This window comes from Paroedura picta, chromosome 4 (assembly GCF_049243985.1).
Source record: "Paroedura picta isolate Pp20150507F chromosome 4, Ppicta_v3.0, whole genome shotgun sequence".
Taxonomy (NCBI): Eukaryota; Metazoa; Chordata; class Lepidosauria; order Squamata; family Gekkonidae; genus Paroedura; species Paroedura picta.
This window is the reverse complement of record NC_135372.1, coordinates 99322440-99347266: the sequence shown is the minus strand read 5'-3', so window position 1 is coordinate 99347266 and position 24827 is coordinate 99322440. Positions and strand designations below refer to the sequence as shown.

Genomic DNA, 24827 nt, shown 5'->3' with positions numbered 1-24827 from the left:
CCTCAGGTACAACGTCATGGAATGGAAGTACTCAGTTCAAACTTATAGGTGAACCGTGAGTATTAGCATACATACAACACAATGAAAACGGTTAGCAGATTGCAGAGGCCAACACGGATCACTTGAATCTACTATCTACTTTTAAAAGATAAGCATTTTTAGAAGTGTGTACACGACAGCGCTTGCGCGCACCTAAAGTAACCCTTCCGACCCGAGGCACGGCTTCGCATTTCTGTTCCCATTCTGAAATCCCCTTCTCCGCACAGTTCTTGCCAAAGAGAAAACTACAACTCCCAGTAAGCAACGTCGGCTCCCTCCCCTAACACATGGCATGCCGGGAAACGAGCCTTCGCTTGCGCATTTGGAGTCCGTCGACGAACACCGCCCTCCTTTTCGCCCTCCCACTTCCGGGCAGAGTCAGCCATGCCTGGGGAGCGGAGCCATCTTGGAGGCTGGCAGTGGCGGCGACGCTAATCACTGGAGCTTTGCCCGCTGTCCCGAGAGGAGCGCGGTGGCGGAAGAGCGGCTGCTGACGGAGACTCCTTTCCGGGGTTCGGTAAAGTCTCTGCGCGCGGGAGGCGCTGTCCTGGGGGTCTCTTCCCTCCCCGCCAGGGGTACCCGACCGGGGGCCTCCTTGCACGTCCTGCCTCTCGGCTGCCTCCCTTAGGCCCGCGGCCTAGTAACTGTCCAAGGAGGTTTCGCGCGGAGGCCCTTTTAGTGGCTTGTCGGTTTTGTTAAGTTTATCGAAGGGCTGGTTCCCGAATCTTCTCTCCCCCTCTGCCCCCGGCTCGGATGAGTCGTTAGTGCTGCTGCTGCTGCTTTCTCGGATCTCTCCGTGCGCTCTGGGGCTGCCTTTCCCCGGTTCTTCAGGATAGCGTTTGGAAAACCATTTCTTTTTTTCGCCTCCTTGTCAGAACCTTTGCGCTTCTAGGAAAGCGCAGGGTGAACTGGCCTAACTCCAAAGATATTTGCGTGGTCTCAGCCACATCCGGTCTGAGTATTTACAGCCTGGCCTGGCCTTTTCTAACAGTCCGGGTACGATGAAATGCTGAAAAGCAGCGTCACTAGGATCTAGTGTCACGGGGGTTACGACAGTAGTTGCCTTGAATTCTTGTAGGAACTGCTCTCGAAAGCAACCATATATGTTTTGTGTTAGTTTGTTGTGGTAGTTTGTGGCATTGGAGGTTCATTTCCACAACAAGAGGGTGTCACTGTGATATCCTGTATTAAAATTCTGTTTTTAAAAAAGCAAAACCTTCTTAAAATCTGCATTCAGTCAGGCATCTGAGGAAAGGGGAAGTTTATATTTTGGAGGCTTACAGTGAATTGCAGTGCCATCTTGTGTAGGTCTACTAGAATCTCATTCAGTTCTCTTTGCTGGGGTTTCCTTCTAGGAAAGTGCTCTGTAAATTATAGTCACCATGATAACAACATTTCTGAATTCTTTGTACATTCATTTAAGATCTATGCAGGGAATTCATGTGACAGTCTTCCTACTCTCCCTTACAGGGAGAGCTGCACTGTTAGTGGAAGGAGTCTTCTCAGTGCACAGATGACAGAGGAACTGAGTAGTATGTTAAAACTTAGGAGACTTAAGGAATAAGAGTAGCACCATTCTTTATGTAACCCACATCTTTGCCATGGATATTCTGGTCTTGTCCAGAAGTGTGAATGATAGATATGCATTAAACACCAGTGTACATGAGCCTAGTCCTGATTAAGTTTCAGCTCTGTGATACACAGGACCCTAAAGATTTGACCTCATGTTCACACTCTACATGTTTACTGCAAGAAGTGCTGATGTAATGACAGTGTTTCCATGGAAAACAATTCCACAAAATGTGGGTGCCGTTCAAAGGGAAAACTGGCAAAATGCTAAGGATGTTTTCAAGTTTTCTTAAAGACTAGAACCTGCAAGTACAACAGCTTCTGGAGGGTATTTGCATTCTGCTCTTAAATAAGAGAGAGCGAGCTTGTTTATAGGAAACTGAGCAAGTTGCTTTGTCTGAAGTAGGAATAAGGGCTTCATTTTCTAGCTTTTCTTCCATGACATGAAGTATACCTGACAAATCGTACTCAGGCACTATCTTTTGAACATCAGTAGTTCAGCAACATCTCCAAGCAAAGCATGCTGTTCATTGAGCTGTGGCAGAAGGCAAAAGGAGACTGTGTCTCTCCTCACTCCGTGCAGCACGGCTCATTCTTAGTACACTTCTTTCAGAGGTGTAGTTGTTACCTTTTGAAGCCTTTACCCTGAAACAAAAGTCTTGTGCCTTGGTTTAGAGCTTTTCTGTGGTGTTGCTGTAACTGGCAGTGGACTGTCAAATCTACAATCAGTGGAAATAAAGCAGCTGTTGCCTGCCCTGATACACATAGCAGGGGAATCTAAGGGGAGATGCCTTTGTTGGCAAGTAGCCATTAATTACCTTAGTCAGTTTCCTTGTAGCTTGCATTGTAAGTGCCAACAAAACAAGACTCAGTCTGTGATCAAAGTTCTGTTTAGGTTCTGATAGTATTGCACAGCTGATGTCGCTTAAGATGAATTTCAGAAGTCTCTATTACATTTATTTCTTTTTTTCATTTAGGCCTTGGGCGTTTCATATGTGAGTTTACTCATGGCTGTGAAATAGATGGATAGTAAACAGAACTGTGGCTATAGTTTATGTTCTGTGCTATACCAAAGTTTACTTTGCCTAAAAAAGTATGCTCTCTTGTTTTGCCCATCAAAGGCTCCAACTGCCACATGACCTTCAAAGCATCTCATGGACCCATTATGCACAGGGGCAATAACGCACATTCGGGGTGGAATGGTGGCAACTAAAATCACCGATAACGCACAGTGCCGGCTGTAACCGGCCGCAGCTTCGGTGCATGCCGCCAAAAAAGCTGTGTTATCAAAACACGGAAGAAAGCGCAGCTTCCAGGTGACCGGGGCGCAACCAGAAGCAGCGCCAGGATCGCCACGTGCATAATCGGTTACTCCCGTGCATAACTGGTGTGCTTTGCGTCTTCCCCGTCCGCATTTTCCATGTGACCCGAAATCGCCGTTTTTGCGGCCGTGCATAATGGGCCATGGACATGCTCACAAAATGCCCAGTGTGGCAGTTAGCAAGCTGCTGCTTGATAGTCAAGTGAGAGCGGTGATGTAAGCACAAGGATTAGAATTTGACCATTTCTCTTTCTGTGCTTAGATCATTAAGCTTGCATTGACCTGCTGAGAATAAGATTGCCACTTAGTCAGTAATCATTTAGCTCTTAGAAGAACATGTATGATTGGAACACAAAATTGCTCAACTTTTCCAGGAGTGTCAATATAGTCTAGCATTACTTCATTATCTTTATAAACGGGATGCACGGATTATGAAACAGTATTTTTAGTTAAGGATATTAATGATTTCATATTTCCCCCCCAAAATATATATCAGTTATTGTGGGAATATATAGGAGTAACAGTGAATTTTGACTAAATGCCATGAATTATGACTAAATATGAATTTGGCATGTTCTTTTCCCTTAATATAAACTTCATGTTAAAGTGCACTAGTATTAGTGCAAGTAAACCAAATCTAAATGCAACCCCCTCCCATTAACCATGAGTTTTTGGTGGATGGTTTAATGTTAAAAACATGTAAATACCCTTTACAGAAAAATGCAGTATAGATGACTAATATATATATTTAAAAAGACACCCAAAACAGCAACTTCTCCTCTCTCTATTTTAGATTTGGGGAAATTCCCTGCCCAAAATATCCAGGATAAACACTAGTATTTGTGTGAGTAAAAGGTTCCAACCTTTTATTATTCAGTTTTAAGAAATAATTTATATAGTTGAAATTATATCAAGGTACAAGTCATGTTCTTTCAATGAATGAGGTTTTATTTTGTGTTCTTTGGCTGTCAAGTTGTTGGTCGCTTGGATGTTGAGTCCGCAGCATATTGTCAATCTGTATGAGTAATAAGCAGCCAAAGATGGTGCACTTATATAAGCTTTTTGCGTTGAGATGGTAAAGCGATATTGCAGATAAGAATTCAGACATTTCAAAAGCGGAATTAAAATATCTATCCTAAACTGCAGGAAGACACGACCAGGCTGGTTTTGAAAGTCTATATCATGCAGTTACGTTCTTCATAATAATGTTTCATTGCAACAGTTTGCATAAAACTGATTGTTATAAGAGTGATTGTGTGTGTGTATATATATATATGTACACCTTGTGCATATATACAACGCACGTGTTATGTTTGTGTACCTGATTTGTGAACTACTGAACAGAAAATGTATTTGAATGCAAAAGAAATTACAGTAGTTCCTCAAATTTAACTTTCAGCTTTAAATTGAGACTAGCCCAACCAAAATTTTCAACTGACCATGCTTGTGTATACATTGTTTTATGTGTAGACACATGTATGTAGGGATACAAATGCCTATTTACATTAGTTTATACATACAAGTATGTTTTTATTATACAGTTAATAAACATCGGGGAAGATTTTTTCCTTTTTTCCAATAGGTGAAGAAATCTTGAAGACCAGAAATTGAAAATTATGTATTAATTAAAAAAAAAAAAAAGCTAAATTGTCCGGCTGTGGAAGATGGATCTTCTTTGCAGCCACTTTGAAACACAAGTTCATCTTTAAATGAACTGTTTATTTTGAAGAGGCAATTAACCATCACTGTCTCCAGTCTTCCTGATTGTGCAAATGGACTTGGTTCCTCCAGTAATTGCTCACCCCTCTGTCTGAATTTTGAATGAGGATGAGATGTGTTGCCTTGGCAATGTAAGGAAGAAAAATCTTTGTTCCATTGTTATCAATTCATGGATTGAGTGTTGATTCGGCCTACAGGAGAAAAATAACTGGAAGTCTTTGAAGACAGAGTTGATTGCTGAACTTAACCAGGTATGTCAATTAAAAGTGCAGTTTTAATTTTTGAAGCTTGGCGGAATAGACTGTATAATTTCACCTATATTTTTAAAAGATACTAGAACAGTAAATCCTATTTTTAAGATTTAAGTAATTGGCAAGTTAAGTGCTAGACTTTATCTGAAACATGGTTATTTTCATAAATTGTAAAACTTAGTGGTGTATTATGGACTGGAACTGCATATTCTGGCACCAGCTCAGTTTAGTACTCAGTTCTAGATTTTAGCAAAACAGAATGAATGCTAAGATAGCTGCAGGACTCCTGTGTGTGTGTGTGTGTGTGTGTGTGTGTGTGTGTTAAACCATCAGTGGAATGGGACTGAGCTCATTGGTAATGCAAGTTTTTCGCAAGCAGAAAATGGAGAGGGGAGGGCAGATGAGAGGGCGGAACAAGGCTAGTGAGATGGTTGCGCATTTCTCCCTCCACACGGGCTTACCCCTGGTTGCTCTCCAAAGTGAAGCGTGATAAGGACTAGCAAATCCAGTTTTGGCAATTTCCCTCATCGTGAGGCAAATCTGGCCAAAACTCATGCCAGCCGCTGCACATCCTTCGAGTGTTGACAATGTCATATGGAAGCATCACTGAACCCCACCAGCAACTAGAGGCTGTCTGGAGGCAAATTCTTTGAGTGGAAAGGGTTTGAGGGTTTTTTGTTTGTTTTGTTTGTTTGTTTGTTTGTTTAACTAGGTAAACCTACCTGTGTTTTGGCCTACATATCCTACCCTCTAGCCACTCCTCCCCTTCCTTTTGCTTAGGACACCAGTCAGGAAAGGAAGAATGTTATTGTAGGAACTAAGCAAAATATTTCTTGAATACTATTTTTTTAAACTATTTCTGGTGCTAAATAAATGAACCTTCATTACAGGATCAGGGCCTTAATACTTAATAAATTATACTAGAATCCAGAGAAATTGGACTGAATTACAATTTTATTACTACTTTTAGTATTGGGGATCAATCCAACCCTTTATTAAAATAGGATATTTATTTTTGTCTTCCCACCTACTTATTCAACTTCAAAGTTTATTCAGTGGCTTTGAAGCCAAAAAAAGTAGTGAAAATTCTGATCCTAATATGAAGTAATTCTTTAAAATATATATATATATATATTGCTGTTTTCAAGGTTGTATATTGAAGAAGATAGCAGAAAACCTACAGAAGATCTGGTCCGGTTTAAATCAAGTTGCAGCCAGCTGCCACTTGGAAACCTGTGTTCAGCTCTCACACTCCAGCATAGTTTGCAATAAAGATTCAACCAGCATGACTAACCAGGGAGATGATTGTTATTTTTATTTCTACTCCACATGTGCTAAGGTTTGTGTTCTCTTCCAGGCTTCTCTAATTATGTTTGCTTTAGTATACTTTCCCCCTAGATATAATGTAATTTGATAAATTCAGCAGATGTTAATATCTTCATAGAGCAAAAAACAACAGCCACCCAGTCACAGTCTTCAGAGCTATTCTTTACTTTTTCTTATATATAAATGATCAGTTGCCATTTGATTCTGTGTGGAAATGGAAACAATACTGCAGTTAATCATGGTTTAAAGGTGGAAACAAAGTAAACCCACCACTTCTGGCTCTGGGTAGTTCAGGGCCATTTCATGGTAGTGTTCTTCCTCCCAGCAAATCTTTACAGTAATGACTTACATTTTGTAAGTACTTAGAATTGCATATGTGCTTGTTTTTTGTCCCTGGCTGGAAAGGGGATTGCTCTTGTTTGGTTATTCTGTAGTTTTCAGATAGATAATACTGAGTTTTTTGTGTTTTTATTTTATTTCATTCTCCACAGGGAGATAGTTGCCCATTTCGTCATTGTGAAGCTGCCCTGGGGAATGAAACTATCTGTACCCTGTGGCAAGAAGGACGATGCTTCAGGAGTGTATGCCGGTTTAGACATATGGAGATTGATGTGAGCATTTGTCTTAAATAAGCATTGTCAAAACATAGTTAATTTGACATGGGTAGTGATTGTAAAAGAGAGCTGGCATTGTTGAGACAGACTTGTTTGTAGTATTCTTAGCATGGAGCCTTTCTTTTAACTCTAAAGAGAAGAGTATGATTTAAGGCAGAAGTAAAAATATGCAGAGCTTGCTGAATTTGGACAAAAAGATAACATAGAGCAGGCTTTGCTAACCAGGGTTTTCTGAAACCCTGGGGTTTCTTGATGGCCTGAATGGGGGGGGGGGAGGTTAATTAATTTATATATTTTAAAAAAATGTTCAATATTTATAAAGTGATATGACCATATATGTTCTTTGAAAAGAGCATTTTGGATTTTGGCCTTTGTAAGGAAGTGGTTTCTGCTTTTGCAGTTTTAGGTCACCAAAACAATACATGTAATTTTTGAAAATGGGATAGAAGATTTGTTATTTCTTATCATCATAATAAAATATTTGGGCTTTAAAGAGTATGTAGTTTTAGAGCTGAACGGCATGTAATGGTGTCCCTGAGTCTAATCTTTAGGTAGCTCCATTTAAAATCAATTGAGGTGATTTAAAAATGCCATGGTGCCCTATCCTGATCAGGCTTGCAGGATTAAGTACCCCCCCCAAAAAAATGTCCTTTCACATGTTGTTTCAGCACTAGAAAAATATGCACCTCATCCTACTGTACTGAATTGGGCCCATAGAGCATTTTTAAATTGCCTTGTTAAACTTTAAATGGGCGCTGACACTCATGGATTGGACCTATGTTGTGGACTTGTTGGTTCTTTTAAAAATACACTCAGTGTCTTTGTTCTTACAGAAAAAACGTAGTGAGATTCCCTGCTATTGGGAGAATCAAGCAGTGGGGTGTCAGAAGTTGAACTGTGCATTCCACCACAACAAGGGACGCTTTGTTGATGGACTTTTTCTGCCTCCGAGTAAAAGTGAGTTGCATTTTCTTTCTTGGACATTTCTTCTGCTGTGATGTGTTTACGACGAGTTCATACAGCTGTTCAACATGCACACTTTAAAAAAATGCTGTAAGGAGGCGATACCTGAGTTATCATCTCTCCCTTTCCCCAACAGTGTGTCTGTAAGGTTATAGGGAATAACTTCATTTTGTTTTTTACAAATCTGAAACTACTAGATACTGTACAATTTTTTTAAAAAAGATGTTAAGTCTTGCCTGTATCTTGAAGAAAAGCAATGTTTCTTTCACACCAATTGTGTAAAGTGGTTTCCCAGTGTGGTTCCGATAACTTTAACCACAGCAATGCAATCCTTCTTATTAGAGGCTTTGGGGGTACTGGTAAAATTGCCTAAATCATTGGGGAAACTGCTTCCAAAATATTGCTTTACCAAGTGACAATGTTAGCTGGCCAGTGGCACATCAAGCTCCAGTCTGGGAGATGTTATCAGAAATTGAGGACACCCAACAAGGTGATGGCTTTTCACCACCATTCCCTAATTATTATCCTCCCAAAGCACCGTCAGCAATGTCAAACATATTTTGCTAGATAAACTTTTTGTTTGCTTCTGTTGGCAGTGCTTATTTTTTAATGGATACATTTGAGATTATACTCAAAGCAGCCACAGGAATAAGCTGTCTTGTCTTGGTTGGCTATTTTGAGTAGACATGGCGGTCTTAATAGCAACAATACTTAACAAGGTTGTTAATCCTGGCCAGAATCTATTGCTGATTGTAATGCTAACATTTATATAATTCTAATGTTATATATCTAACAGGCATAGTGGCCTAAATACTTGTAATTTATGGAGTCCTTGGTCTTCTTTTTAGATCTTCTTCCAAATGTGACTGAATCTGTAGAAGAGGATATAAAGACGACACAGATTTCGCTGCAGCAGAATAAGCTTTCAGTCCAGTCCAATCCTTCCCCCCAGCTGCGTGGAGTAATGAAGGTGGAAAACTCTGAAAATGTTCCCAGCCCTACACATCCACCTGTTGTAATTAATGCAGCCGATGATGATGAAGATGATGATGGTGAGCAAGAATATATTTCGCTGAAGCATAAAAGATATCTATTTCAATACATTATCAAACTCAAACATTATATCACAGCTGGAACTGATTAATGACTGTGTGGCCAGCATTGAATGTACACAATTATTTAGAAATATGATTACATTCAGAAGTATATCATTATGTTTTCCAATATCAAGAAGGTGAAAAAATCCAGATGAAATTTAAGATTGTAATCCCACAAAACGGTTAGATTGAATTAAGAGTATTACTGAATAAGCATGGGATTAGATTCTTTTGATATGTTGTTCCTTTCAGATCAGTTATCTGAAGAAGGTGAGGACTCTAAAATGCCTCTTCAGCAAACAAATGCAGAGACCCATAATGGATTACGAGTAGTTTCTACTTGGAAATCAATGGTTAGCGCAAAAAAAGGTAAAGAGAGGAATTAGTGCACTTGACATCATCCAAAGGTGAATTGCAATATTCTTGTGACAAACCCATACTGAAATTTCACAATTTTTACTTTTGAGACATTGTTGTACTACTAATCTTGACTTGCTTGCTTGTGCTTATTTCTGTCGTTGGAAGATTATGAACATGGTCTATCTAACTTAGTATGATTTATTCTAACTGAAGGCAGCTTTTGGATATTAATTCAATCTGAATTTTTAAAAATACTTCTCTGGCTTTTAAAATACTTTTCTGTTTTCGGGCTCAGTGGAGAAGGCATTTAATGCAACTTTAGTCCCTTTAAATGCTTTGGACTTTGTGAAGTGCAGGAAGCAGGGGTTTATAGGCTCAGAGCCATTTAAACTCAGTTCTGCTCTTCATGAACTACCACTAACTGCGTGGAAGTTCATGGCAGTTCTCATGTTCATAAATATATGAGCCAGTTTGTGTCCACAAGATGTCAAGCCTTTTGAGAGACAAGGGCCAAGTGCTGAGAGGAAGAGGGGTAATGTAAAAAAAAAAATGTACCAGGAAATACAAGTTTGAGAAAGAAAAAAACCAACCATGTGGTGACAGCTCCTGCTGCAATATTATTTTAACCTGCACAGCCAGTCAAATCTCCATCTGGACTCTACCCACTTTTAGAGGAGATACTGAATGTTGAATCTCTGACCATTGATCTACAACTGTCATTCATACTTTTGGATTTCTTTTCAGATGATAATTTAAATTTTGGAATCAAAACCCTTGAAGAACTCAAGTCAAAGAAGTTGAAAGAAAAGTCAAAGAAGCAAGGTGGTGAGTTGATTTTGCTGTCCCCCCCCCCCCCGTGCTCTTGAGGACTTACTGCTTAAGACAAGAAGATTCCCTCATGTGTAGTTGCTAATGTTCGAGCAATACGAATTATAACAGGGTTTTTTAAGGCTGGTATATTGTTGCCAATCTACTTCAGCATTCTGAAAGAATTAAGAGTGGGAGCCATCATACTCTTGATTTTGCATTGGATTGCAACAGCTGGGAAAAGTATGAAGGGTAGAAAAAAGTGATTTCATAATAATTTACTTTTTGGAACAGAATAGAGATCCAGTTTGGGTATCAATTCTTGTGTAGGTCTGTGAAAGGAGTATGCATGTTGAAATGCAATTTCTCAAACTGATAAGTCAAATGACTGCATAAGTACAAGTATATATGCAGTTATGCTTACCAGCTTTTTGTAAGAAGCATGGGTGTTTCAGTTGAAAGTTTGAATGATGTCCCAACAGTCCTTTTTTTTGGGATGGGGGGACCCTTGATTATTTGATATTCAGGAGAGCATGCTGATATTTTGATTTGCAACATTTTAAATTCCAAAGGCATTGCTCTTCCCTAATATCTAAGGGAATTTAAAAATAGAAATTGTATAAGCCAAGATAATGTAATGAAATGCAGCCTGATCATGTAGTGCCAGAGTGAATTAAGATCTGACCAGTTCTGTTCACAGTTGAGTTAAAGGCTTAGATTCTTAGGTTGCCTCTACAACTTTTGTGTAAATCATTTTTCCACACCTACAAGTAACTGATGACATCAAATTAGTACTAGGCTGAAGTATGTATGCAGCCCTTCAAATTGGGACATTTTAACAGCATTACAGAAATGTATTGCTTACAGAAATGGAGGATTTGCAGGTTGGTGTGTGTTCCTTCATTGTAGTAATTCATCATCAGTGGTGAGTTTCAGCAACTGACCTGTTTGAAATTTTTGCTGTTCTTTCTTTCCTAGTAATATGAGATTTTAAATGTCTTTTAAAGCTTTTGATACTGGATTTAAAAATATTTTGCTGATAAATTTTTGTTGTGAGGTACCTTAAGCATCTATATATAGCTTACAGTATCTTTAAACCGCCCGTGGCGCCACGGGCGCCACGGACTATATAAAGCGTTAAGGGGTCCTAAGGCGGGATGTGTCCGTGATGAGGAAGGGTCCGGATAGGACCCTTCCTCAGGACAGACAATCGGAGGGACCAATTGGCAGACGCGCAGCGCCTGCCAATTGGTCCCTCCGATTCCCAGCCCCAGCAACTGCGAGCCGCGCACAGCGCGGCTCGCAGTTGCTCCGACACGTCCGGCTGGCCGCAAGGGAGTCCCCGGCAGCCGCGTTCTGCGCGGGTGCCGGGGGCTCCCTGCCCGGCGGCCTGACACGGCGAGAGGCGCGAAGCGCCTCTCGCCGCATCAGGCCGCCGCCCGAAGGAGTCCCCGGCAGCCGCGCTCCACGTGGCTGCTGAGGGCTCCCTGCCTGGCGGCCTGACGCAGCCGGCAGTACCCCGTTGTTGATGAGTATCCCGGCGCAGCTGCCCGCGTGGCCCATGGCCTCCGTCCGCCTGCTTCCAAAATGGCCGCCGCGCCTGCGCCCTCGCCTTGACGCGGAGCCGCTCTGCCCTCCGCCTCTATGGCGCGTCAGCCCGCCAGGCGCGTCAGCGCGTCACGCCGCGTCACGCCACCAGGAAGGGAGCTCCCGGCAGTTGCGCCGAGCGCGGCTGCCGGGGACTCCCTGCCCGCCAAATGACCGCCGCCCGGGAGAGGCCCCGCCGCCCGACGGGCCTCCTACGATCTGGTACGTGCCTAGAGCCCACTGTATTACTTATACAGTGGGCTTGATTACTAGTTTTAAATAATATGTAACTAAGAGCAAGTTTGTGGCTGAGGAGAGCTTTCCAAACTCACGCTAAGTCCACCTTAGAAAAGCCATCTGTATGACCGTTTATGCACTGGGAACTTCACAGCCCCTGCTCACGTGCAAGAGCACAAATCAGGGGCGGATGAGGCACACCCGGGCCAAATGCTCCCCCGTGGGTGTGCAGGAAGAGGTGAGGCAACCTACCATGACTAAAACGCCATTCTGCAGCTCGGCATGAAACCTCCAGTGTGTAAATGGTCTATATGGGAATTAGAATCCCTCTTACAGGTTGCTATACAGATATAAGGATTATTAGGGCCAGTGTAGCATAATGGGTCAAGTATTGTTGTTTTATCCTGGAACCATAGGTTTCATATCCCTAGTCCGTCAGTAATCTTGCTGGATGACTTTGCACTAATCCCTGTTTCTTAGCCTAAGCTGCCTCGTAGGGTTGTTAAATAGACTAAAACGTATATATTCCTCAGGTGCTCAGAAGAAATAGAAATGCTAAATAATAATAAATAGCGGAACTTAATATAGCTTTGTTTTGTTCTGAACAGACAGCCCCAGTGAAGTTGCTCTCCAAGCCCAGACCCTTCCAGGCCCACAGAAGGAAAATGTACGAACTGTGGTCAGAACAGTGACATTATCTACAAAACAAGGTAACCCTACAATGCTTATGAGCGTAGTGCTTTTTTGGGTGTACTTTTCCTCTCCATAGTTCATCAGTGGGATTCTTCTGTTGGTATGCCGCTCCTTGGCTGATGTATTCCTAAAGTAGCACGTGTTATTCAAGAGGAAGAGCACAGACCCACCTCTCCAGATAAAAGGGGTATAGATAGATAGGTCTGTGTCTTAAAACCTTGTGTACTGTGAAGCATTTGTTAATGCAAGCAAGCATGCATGTTTTCAGGATGATTTCACATGCAGTTTCATTGATTTAAAGAAGCAATAGATTCAAATAGCATTCTTGTTAATATTTGCATGGAAATACTAAGAGTTCTATAAAGACATGATTCAGTTGTAATGACCAGCTGTGAAGCATATCCACTTTGTGAACTCCTTCATTTTTCAGGGAGTTAGACTCTAGTTTGTGTTTTGGATGTAACAACATTTGGAAATGAGTAGTGCATGAGGAGGGCAACAAAGAATGTGCAGCTCTTGTCGCATCACTTTGTTGAGCCTTTAACCAGAATAACCTTATAAAACAAAATACATATTATACATCAGTAAGATAAAATGTACTCCCAAATGCATATGAACAAGAAGAGTTGGTTCTTATATGCCGCTTTTTCTCTACCCAAAGGGGTCTCAAAGCAGCCTTTCCCTTTCCTCTCCCTACAATAGACACCCTGTGAGGTGGGTGAGGCTGGGAGAGCCCTGATATTACTGCTCGGTCAGAACAGCTTTATCAGTGCTGTGGCAAGCCCAAGGTCACCCAGCTGGTTGTATGTGGAGGAGCATGGAATCAAACCCAGCTCGCCAAATTAGAAGTCCACACTCCTAAGCACTACACCAAGCTGGTATACAACATGATGTAAATCTATAAGTGTTCATCATCACTTCATTACTTTGTTAACAAAATTAACCCATTTTGCTGCAGCGGCAGTATGGATAATTTTACACTGTCAGTTCTATACACATGATTAGTGAGCTGTAGTTTGATGGCTTCATAGTTACTCTAACTTTAATTTTGTTTTATTATTTTGTGAGTGTTAATTAGCTGGGGAAATGACACATAAATAGATTTTCCCCAACTTTGCAGTCCTGTCTCATAGTAGATACTAAAATATCTGTATTCTTTCACCAGTCTAATAGTCTAATTAGATACATTTTTTAAAAATGCAATCCTGATATGCAAATAAAAGTGCAGTCATGTATCCAGTACTAATTGTCTATCATTTTGTTTAATTGTGCAAATTATCTCTGCTACTATCTGTATGAGGTTTTTTCCCCCTTATAGAATAGTTAGCTTACTAGCATTTCACTTTCGTTTTCAGGAGAGGAGCCCCGGATTCGATTAACTCTTGCAGAAAGACTAGGAAAACGGAAAACTCCCACAGGTGAGAAGAGGAGGAAAAACCTGTTGCCCTCTGCAGTTTTACAAAATTCCTAGCATGCCAAATCTTTGTACAGGTTCTGATAATGCAATCATTTTTGTCTTGTATTTTAAGCCACAAAAAGTCTGTGCTGTTTACAGGACAAATTAGAATGTTTGGCAGGGAGGGTTTTCTTTATACTTGATATTTTAGTAGAGAGGTTTCATAAGATAACGTCTGTTTCAACTCACATCCCATTAATCTGCTGCTTGCCTTTCAAAGCCTTCCTTTGATCAAAAGATCACTTATAGAAGTAAAAAAGAGTAACAATTATTTTATTTATTAATTGAATGGATGGAAGAATTGCTGGTCTTTTTAGCTGGTGTGGGGCATGTGCACATAAATTTTAAATTATTTTAAATTATTTAATTGTAATTTTATTGAAAAAGTAAATTTGATATTACCTGTATATGTACCGGAAATTCTGTGAGTGGCCCTGAGTTGTAGGGAAGGGTGGCATATAAATTAATTTAAAAATAATAATAATAGGGTTTTTACTTATTTTGTATGCTTAGTTTTTGGAACTGTAAGCTGCTTTGATCCTCAAAGGAAAGGGGAATATCAATATTTCAATAAATAGCTAACCATGGAAATGAACTACTGCCTTTCTTTCCACCCTAAGTTGCTGAGAGTGGCCTTCCCTTAAAACGCAGCCTTGCTGAAAGACTGGGAAAGAGAATAGACTCCTTAGATAATGCTGAGAAAACACCAAAGAGAGGTATGCCTGTTTCATTAGTAATATGCATTCCACTTACTACAGTTACAGAGCAGTGTTTGTACTGAAATATAAAAACTTCTTTTTTCGTTTTTAAATCATCTAGTTTTTCTTTTAAAACCAGTACATACATGAAAGAGCGAAACCTGTTCACTGTAATTCTAGTTTTTCTTAGAACATCTGTTTCAAGAGAAGCTGTTTAAACATATCACTCCATCTACTATTTTGGGAAAGAGAAGATTGTTGATATAGAGAGAATGGCTGTCTTCACATACAGGAATATGTATTTTCTATGGTTGACAAATCCGTAGTTCTACAGTAAATCAACCCCATATTTTGCATGTCAAGCAAATGTTATGTTCAAGCATAAATAGACGCTTTCACATAATCCTTTTTTCAAATCAGAAATTGAGAATTTGCAAGAACTAAAGAATACTGTAGAGAGAGTTATTGAGATCAGTAATAAACGTATTTGTGGTTCTTCCTGTAAATAACAAAATAGGAGACTGTTTTTTCCTTTTTTTCCCTTGATGCAGTTCAGGTTCCCAGATCTCTTAAAGAGAGGCTAGGCTTACCAGCTGAGCAGAACAACATGGAAACAGGTAATGCCTTTGTTTGAATATCCTAAAGTCCACTTTCTCATTATTTCTTGCAGGTAGCCATAGGAAGCTCAGCCTTTTTACTTTGCAGTTTACTTTTAAGCATCTGTGCTTGTTTGTATTAGAAATCAGCAGCTGCTATATGCTTTCAACATTCTGACTGAAAGTCTGCTTCAGTATATGAAGCTACTGCCGATGGGCTGCAATATGATCTGCACATGGCATTACAAAATTTGCGAGGCATGAAGCCTATTTAGGATTATATTGGCATATTATAGAATCATAGAATCATAGAGTTGGAAGGGGCCATACAGGCCATCTAGTCCAACCCCCTGCTCAATGCAGGATCAGCCCTAAGCATCCAAAAGCATCCAAGAAAAGTGTGTATAGTTCTTGCAAATATTAGCTAAGGATGATTTAATTACCTGGATGATGCCCCATTTATGGAGCAATAGAAAAAGATATAATAGTAATGATCTTAAGGAAAAGATGGTTTATTAAAGTGAGAGTTTCCCCCCCCCTCTGGTGGTGCAGAGCATGCTGCCAAACCTACAGGTGAAATCCATGTGAAAACACTGGAAGAGATCCGCTTGGAGAAAGCCAACCAAAGAAAAGGAGAAATTCCACCCAAGGGTGAAGTTTCTTGTGTAACAGATGATCCCAGTCCGGTGACAAAATCCTCCCCTGCAGTCAGGATCAAAACCTTTTCGGAAGTCCTTGCTGAGAAGAAGCAGCGACAATTGGAAGAGGAGAGGTTAAAAGCTGAAAAAGAGAGCCTTGACAAACCAAAGCCTGAGAATGAATCTCAGAAGAAAGGCCCTTTGGTTTCAGTTGTATCCAGTAGAAGAAAACTGGAGGAGCCTTCTGGCAAAGCCAAGGACTTCAGGGAGGTACGCATCAAAACACTTGAAGAAATTAAGCAGGAGAAGGCTCTCCGCATGCAGCAAAGTGGAGAAAACATCTTAAAGACACGCATGCAACCAGAGTGTGTTGTCCCTGGGAAAAGATTGCTCTGCATTGCAAAGCCAACAGGTAGAGTCCACATGCCTTATCTGGCAGCTTTTTCCTTTTCAATATTCATCCTGTGCTCAGTTTCTTTGTTGAAGCAAATGAATGCTGTAGAAGGAAAGGCACAATGATGACCTTCCTTCTTGGTTATTGCAAATTAGGATATAGGAATGTCATGTCTGCAGTGCTGAAGATGCTAAGTGTGGTGACGTGAACTTACCCTTGCTGCTTTTCTGTTTGTGAGAAACCTTTCTGTTTGCTAGTGGCCAAACGAGATGTTAGGAGGACAATACATTGTTCCCAAGCCCATTTTCCCCTTCACAGTGCTAATGTATAGGTTTCATTAAGGGGAGGAATTTGAAAGGGTGAATAAGAGTTGGGTTGTTAACCGCTCAGTGTGCAGTGTCAGTCAGCCTTACGAGTTTTTAATTCCTTATCACCCCCAGCCAGGCTCCAGGGCAGCATTCGGCATTTTCAAGGGCAGAGGTCTCAAGCTCTACAGTTACTGAGGTATTTGCTGGGCTCAAGAGACTTGTTGTTGAAATGGCCCATCCACTTAAGAATTGATAAACTGGCAAGAAGGGAAGGTTACTTGAGCACTGCAAGAAGTTGCCCTTGCTCCAATAAATAGAGCTTTGTGAACTGTGGCTGTCAGATTACATTGTACTCAAAGGCAGTAGGCTACAGAGTGTAGTGGCTCGTCTGTAATCTTTTGATTGTGTAGACTGCAAGCTTGCAGTTATTGGGAGAGATGATTCTTCACTTATAGTTAACAGTGTGGTGTTTAACAGCTCCTGGAAAGGAAGAAAAGAAGTTTTTGGAGCTGAAGTCTTCTACCAGAACTTTCCCAACAGATTCCCCTGCAAAGGTAAGTCTTCCATTACATACCATAAGGCAATCTGCATATTAGAAACACCTAGCATCCTAGAATCCACTGTCCAGTATCTCTCAAAAGGGTTTGGTAGTAACTCCTTTAATCTAAAGCAAATTTCAAAATAAAAGCCATGCAATACATTTTATTAAGGACTAACTAAAGTAAACTTTCAGGTTTTCTAGAACCCTTCCTTAGGCTGGAAGGAGCTGGAAGGATGCCCTTGGATGTGATCCTTAAGGCCTCATCTTGTTAGACTTCTGTGTGCTAAGCTGAACAGGTGTACAGATTTTAAAGGTTGCCAGTGTCCAATTGTACCCATGACCTTCTGGAATGGAACTACATTTTCAGTTAAATGCTTCCAATTTTTTGTTGCTTCAGCCCAGAAGGTCAAGGGTACAACTTGACACCAGCAGTGTTTTAAATTGGCATATCTGCTCAGCTTTCACACAGGATGCTTTCAAGATAGAACACTTTTTTCTCTCTTTTCCCCTTGTATTTTTAACATCCAGATTAATCAAGTGTTCTGAAGAAGTTTGCATATGATGTTATTTCAGTTGGTCCTGCTAAAAGCTATTAATTGGCCTTTGTTTTAAAATCTGCAGTCAGGAGTGGTGACAACAGAGCTCCACAGAGTTAATTTTCTTATCTTATTGGCTATGTTTAGACCTCATTAGCAATTGGGCTATATTTGTGGTACAGATATATCCATTCTAGGAGTGTGCCATGGATGTAAAAGGCAAAGAAATTTGGAAACTCTTGACCTGCTGCACTACACGGGTCTAGGCAACGTGGGAAGTACTTCAGTGTCTTACAACATGTCTTCCCTATTTCAAAGTGTGGACTGTGTTATTTACATAGTTAAATATGTTTCCTGTGATATTTTGTTCTGTACTGTTCACATTTATTAAGCCCCTTCAAATCAGTTCTCCACAGTTAGTGGCTATCAGTCTGGCCAGTTGAAGCCAGATTGAGTTAACTCTTGCTTTCATCAAGGGATATCAAGTGCTGTCTCTTCATAGTGTCTGCAGATTACACTTCTAGGGTAAAGATAAGGAGTCTGGACCCCATTATAAGAACCAGTAAGCTGAGGAGAACATACATGGTCATTGGGGACCTTTTCTCACCCTTTTATTCCTCTGATTTCCAACTAGCCCTTGGATGGCAGTACCAGCAATTCACATTCAAAGGTCTATGTGAAGAGCTTAGAAGAGATAAGGAAGGAAAAACAACGGATAAAAGAGCAGCAGGAGAGGAATCCCCGTGAGGAACAAGCGACCATGCCACCTACTGGGGAGGAAGAACAAGCAGCAGGGAAGGCCCCAGTGGCTACAAGTCCTCCTGAGACCCCACTGACAAAAGAGAAAATCCGTCCAGTTACAAAGAGATTGTTGGTGAGATCCCAGGAAGTAACGCCAGATCATGTGGGATCAGGAGATTTAGGCCTTTCCACTCAGCCTGTGGAACGTAGAGGTAAAGGTAAATAGCATTTTTTTTAACACAGTAACTGGCGTGAAAAAAGTAGGCTGGCCTGTCTAAGAAGTTGAAATAAGCTTTAAAAAGTACTAACATAGTTCATTTTTAAGCTTTAAACTTTTTGTGGCAAGAGCTGAATTGCGTGCTAGTCTTGCTTGCACATTTCCCTAGGACACAGAAGAAAGTCATTTAAGGAACAAGGTGTTCCTGCCATGTGCCCATCAGTACTTTGCTCATACCTGATTGTGGAGGTCCAAGAAAACAAGGTTTTGAAACACAAATTCCAGAATAGGTTTTTATATCCTTTCATATCATCTCTAAGAATTGGAATCGGCACTAAAACTCAGATTTGATTGCTGAGAATTTGATTTGGAATTTTGATAATTTAAAAATAGAATTTCTGATTGTTCAGAATGTCATTAACACCCGTTACTTCTAAAACCAAGGCAAACTCCTTTTTAAAGGGTTTCCATTGCCTATGCAGATGTAGCAAGCACTCAGCAACAACTGTAGGTTGATATCAGTTGCCAGGTATTAAATCCTAAGGAGCATAAGCTTAATGTAAAGTGTCCCGATTATAGCAGGGGTTCTCAACCAGGATTTCATGAAACCCTGGGGTTTTTTGACAGCCCTCGAAGGGTTTCCCAAATGGGTGGGAGTTAATTAATGTTTATATATTTTTAAATGTGTTAAACATTTATTGGGTGAGATGACTATATATGGTCATGTCAATGTACCCCCCCCCCCAATAGAATCATAGAGTTGAAAGGTACCTCCAGGGTCATCTAGTCCAACTCTGCACAATGCAGGAACTCACAACTACATGACCACCCACCGTGACGCCAAGTTCATGCCAAAGTGGTCCCCTCCCCACCAAAAATCTCCGGAATCCCCTCCCAAAATGGCCAGTGGTGAGCCTGGAAGGGGTGGGAAGGGGAGGGGCCTCGGTTGGGCGTGTACACAGCTATGCTTCCCCAATCATATTCTGCACCATCACGCCACTTCTGGGGTTTCTCCCATCCTAAAGAATGTTTCTGTGGCTTCTCAATGATAAAAAGGTTGAGAAAGGCTGCTTTAGAGCCTGGTCTATGGATCTATTCACCCTAAATTTTATTCCTCTGTATTAGGTGTTACCATATCTATATATCTGTATGTGCATGTATGCACACATGCACACACATTTATGTATAATACAGTGAGATCTAAGATAAGAGGCTTGCAGGAATGATTGCGTTCTCGTGTAGAACATTAATCAGCAGCAAATGGTAAGAAGATATCAGAAAGATAATGAGACAACTTTCATCTGGAAAGGACTAGCAAGAAAGTGTTTTGGGTGAAAAACACCAGGATTGCGTTGGATGGCAAAACGTTCTGGCAGCCCTCTAAAAACATTCAGTTTTATGCTTTACAAACTTGAATTTTAGAAAGGTCTCTTTTGAGGAAAAGAATCCCCCTCCCCCCATTGATCTTGCACTAAATAAAATAATAAATGGTTCATTTACTGACTGGCTGCTGCTTGCTTTGCATATTTCAGCCAAACCAAAGGTGAACATGAAGCCATCTGGAGTGAAACCCACATCTCCAGCAAAGCAGGTATTGAAGAGGAAAGCATCAGAGTGTCACCCCGCTGCTATTGCAGCAGTGAAACCTCTGAGTCCCATCCCAATCACAAGTACAAAGGAGCTCCCAACAGAAAACATAGCTGTGGTAAGGAAACTGATTCATGCTGAAACCCTCTGATGGACCCTTTATGCACGGCGCCAGATTCCGCACGCTGGCGCCGTGCTGTTGCGGTGGCACACCAATGCCCTGCCATTTCCCGTGAACGCACGGGAGCGGGCATGCTGGGTTGCCCCAGTGTAGCGCGCGCTTTACGCCGGGGCTAGGAGGTCCGGCCGAGGTAAGTGCAGCGGCACGGGCGGGGGATGTTGGGAGGGGCCGGGGGAGCAATGGGCAGGGGGTTGCCCCTGCCAGCTCTGTGCCGCCACGGAGGTCGAGGCTAGGTGGCCCAACAAGCCTGGCGCTGCCAATTATGCACAGCGCTGGGCCGCCGTAGCCCCGGCTTACCTGGGAAGCTCCGGAAGATCCCGCGTTCACTTAACCCGGGTCTTCCGGAGCCCTGGGCTGGGAGGCGCTTGCACTCGCGGCGGCAGCGTGTGTTCTCGGTGACTTTAAACGAAGCGCTGCTGCATAATGGGCCATAGTGAGGCATTAGACTATCTGGAAAACTGCATACTGTGATTGAATAAGTGACTTACGACATGAGTAGCAATATTTTTGTAAGTTTTCAACTTTAATTTTTAGAAAAGTGCCATTTCTCATATGTGTCTGAGAAGTAGAGGAGAGAAAAAAAAGAAAGCTGAACCTGCGGAGAATCTGGGTGTATCTCTGTGTGATTTATCTTGTTTTTATGTGTTTTCTTAGGCAAATGTTCCAGGCTTTGCAGAGGATGCTGTAGCCTCTGTTTCTGAGAAAGAGAGTTGTAAAATCAGGTAATATTCTATTAGGTTTTATTTCTCTATAGCCATGTTTTGCTGTCATCTTCTATTTCGTGAACAGCCTCAGGCCAGGTTCTGTGGAAAAGTGTGGCATACATTTCTACCAATTAAATAACATACATAATTGTTATTGTCTCTTAGGTGCTATTGAAATAAATGTTATTAGCCCTTAAGATGCCACTGGACTTCTGTTGTATCTTAGAACAGCTTTGCAAGTTAGATTGGAAGTTTTAATACCCCATTGAAGTAAGATTGGATGAGTAGAGTTTTTTTGTTTTGGATCTGAGATTTGGATTCCCAGGTATAAACAAGCACAGGGAATCAATTTTAGCAAACTTAATTGAATAATATGAAGATAGTTATAATGCATTCACAATTAAATTAATGCAGTACAAATCAGTTTAAAACCCATACAGCAAAATTACCATAACAAGAAAATAGCAGAACAGCTAGAGAGAGCAAAGTGATCAAAGAGGAATCTAAAGGCACAAGAAAACAAGATTTTTTGCCATGTGTCTGAATGCTAATAATGAAACATGTCTCAAGAAATGACCCATGAACAAACAAGCAAAAAACCCTGCTTTTGGAGGGCTCTTATGTATATCACTTCCAAAATTGCCAAAGCACTTCTAATGAAAATATTACATAGGTAGGTTCATATGTAATAAGCTGGTTCTCCAGGTAGTAATCTTGCTGATAGGGATTCATTCCACACAAAAAAAGTTAATTGGATCAGTTTTCCCCAGCATCGTTCCCATGGGCACCATAGATGCCTCCAGTGAGTTTTCTGTTTCTTCCTCAATGCAAATAGACCTGGCTTTGAGCTGGAAAGGCTTCAGAAGAAACCAGGACTGTGTCTGCAGGGAGTACCTATTGAGAAATAGCTGCCTTCAACATTGGGGAGTGCTTGGCTTGCAACCTCGCAGCATTTTGATTAGTCCCGTGCCAGTCACTTTGTGATTTGGCCCAGTCACCAAAGCAGCCATTTTGCAATTGTGTCCTCTAGAAGTCAAAATTCTAATAATGCCTACAGGTTTAACAACAACCCCATCTAGAAAGTGCGACTTTTCTTTTAAAACATACTTGATGTTTCCAGTCATTGGTCTTATTTCTTCAAAGCAAAATACTTCAGTGGCACCCTGTAGAGTGACTAATTCCAGTATGAAGTTTTGTGAGGCAGAAGTCATTTCTTCTGATAATGTTGTTAGCTTTTAAAGGTGCCGTGGACTTCTGCTTTGTTTTGCTACAGTAGACTAACATGGGAGGCACCAGATTCTTCAGCCTTTCATTTTGTTTTTAAGATATCTATATAACATTAGAGTCAAAGTGTAGGATCCCATAGTGTCATTTATACTTGACCTAAGTGTACCTCTCACTAATACTATTTAGTAGCTGTCATATTACAGAACCATGGCGTGTCATGAAACATTCTAGGAAGAGTTATTTCTTGTTAAGAAATACATCATGGTGTGTCATGTGGTGTAATTATTTCTTATTTACATCTACATGGTGCTGCTTAGGCCTTATAACTTCGTTATATCTGTTGCTCGAGAAGAATTTCTAAAGCAATTTATTACCACCTCCCATTGTGCAGAGGTCAGAATTTCTCCAGATGCTTAGAGATGATGGCTGTTTCCCCATTGGAGATATCTGATCCTGTCTTTTTTCTTTTTCTCTCTTTGTAAAGATCTGAGCTACATGTGGATAACCAGGTAGCCTCCGTGTTGCAGGCTGAGACAGTAAGCTCCACTTCTTCACATGCAGCTGTGAAGACACGCCGGCTGAGCTCAACAGGTGCTGGGAAGCCTCCCTCCTCAGTGGAAGATGACTTTGAGAAGCTGATCTGGGAAATCTCAGGAGGCAAACTGGAAGCAGAGATTGATCTGGATCCTGGAAAAGATGAAGATGACCTCCTGCTAGAACTTTCTGAAATGATTGACAGTTGATTCTTGCACACAGTTTCTTTCTTTGGAAAGAAAACTAAAGATGTATATTTTGTTAAATAACTGAGACTACCCCTTTCTAGCTGAGGAAGTGTAACAAGTCTTAAAGCACACATGGACTGGTTGAAGAAATCGGCAGTTGCTGCATTAAAATTGTCCTGAATTGCCCTGCTGGTCAGATGGATGTCTTTTCAGAACTCTCCACTTACCATGATGCTCACCAGAACAAACCCTGCATGTTTCACTTTGGGAAGTTCCAGTGTCATTCAGTATCCCATGAAGACTCCATTTGCATTGCCAACTCAATGATCTTCAAGACGCTTTTTATTAAATTGTTGTATTTGTTTCCCAGCTATGTGTGCAAAGCTGTTTGTCTATATATTTCAAAGTTTCCCTGTGTTTTGTGATTTTTAAGAGTTATTCCTGTATTAATTCTGGAGTTACTATGTCAACTCTTGAGTTATTGCAGTTTGTTTTTTTAATTTGATCCAAAGTCAGCAGTGTAGTTTAAAATACTAAAATAAAAAAAAATGATGGGAAGCATGGACATTATGCAATCTTGGACCAAACATGCTGTCAAAGTATAGGTAGGGATGTGTTCCCTCTTAGTATTGAAAATGAAGCAATATGTTCAAATAAAATACTGGGGAAGGATTGTGTCCTTCCCATTCATTCTGAACCAGCTGGAGTGCTTCCCAGTGGCAAGTGTAAATTCATAGAAGTCCCTGTCATTTCTCCTGTATCCCTTCAGCAAGTTGTGAGAGTATGCAAAATTATTCTCAGGTTCTCTTCTCTCGTTCTTCACTTGAGAATTGGATGGCTCACTGTGCTGGCATTGCTTGGGTCATCTATCTTCAGCAAAGCTTTGGAAGACAGTTTTCTCAGAGTTTGAGGTTATACTCTTGTCTTGGAAACCTTCCCAGCCAAATCTGTAGAGGTCTTGAAATCTGCCCACCTCTGAACTTTCTTGGCACCAAGTGACCAAGAATTGTGGATCTTCTGGGAACACTTCAGGACACCTTCATGTGTATTGTGTACTATGGTTTCTGTTCATTCTTGCCTCTGTTTTTGCAACCTTGCCATCCTTATTGCTATAATTTAATAATTACTCCAATTCTACTTTAATTTAGTTTTGAATGGGATACAAATTGCATTTATGGTTTTGTTCTTAGGACCTCTCTTGAAGGGTTACCTCTTGTAAATATATTCATTTCTTCAGGGAAAAACCTATGTTCTGCAAATTCACTTCAGAGCTTTGCTTCTAGAAGTGAAGGCTGAAAAAACGACTTTAAAAATTATTTAACAATGGCTGCCATGAAGAACCTAATAGTCTAAATATTGCTGCAGAGAAGTTAGAACCAATTATTTTGAAATGGCGAAAGAGGCGAAAGACTAGCAATGGAACCTCTGGTTGTGTATGAAACAGACTGACGTGCTATTGAGACTGTGAAGGCTTTTCTGTGTTGTTTTCAGTAGCTACTGTTTGCTTAAGAAGAAATTGCTGTCTATTTTCTTCACTTCACTCCTTTGTAATCTGATTTTATGTACTCCCTTATTTTCTGTAAATTGTAATCCCTGTTTTCTATTGAAGACATTACTTAAAACACACGTTTACCATAACTTTAAACAATTCTATAAGATAGATGTAATTGTGTTTTAAATAAAGCTAATGTAAGAAAA

General features: G+C 40.9%; 1 protein-coding gene across 9 annotated transcripts; it reads left to right on the top strand.

Moving 5' to 3' along the window:
• Positions 1–399: 399 nt before the first annotated feature.
• Positions 400–24827, top strand: ZC3H11A (zinc finger CCCH-type containing 11A). 9 transcript variants are annotated; one of them, XM_077334626.1, is made up of 19 exons: positions 406–556; positions 3723–3773; positions 4846–4899; positions 6048–6238; positions 6717–6836; positions 7673–7796; positions 8651–8854; positions 9152–9268; positions 10004–10084; positions 12499–12600; positions 13939–14001; positions 14660–14755; positions 15289–15354; positions 15886–16383; positions 17136–17227; positions 18385–18709; positions 20241–20413; positions 21131–21198; positions 22892–24827. In XM_077334626.1, exons 4-19 carry the CDS (start codon positions 6185–6187, stop codon positions 23148–23150), a joined length of 2442 nt encoding a protein of 813 aa, XP_077190741.1. In that variant the 5' UTR covers positions 406–556; positions 3723–3773; positions 4846–4899; positions 6048–6184; the 3' UTR covers positions 23151–24827. The 9 variants fall into 9 exon arrangements, with proteins under 9 accessions (XP_077190742.1, XP_077190738.1, XP_077190735.1 ...); XM_077334623.1 differs by having other exon boundaries at positions 401–3773; XM_077334624.1 differs by lacking the exon at positions 3723–3773 and having other exon boundaries at positions 402–556.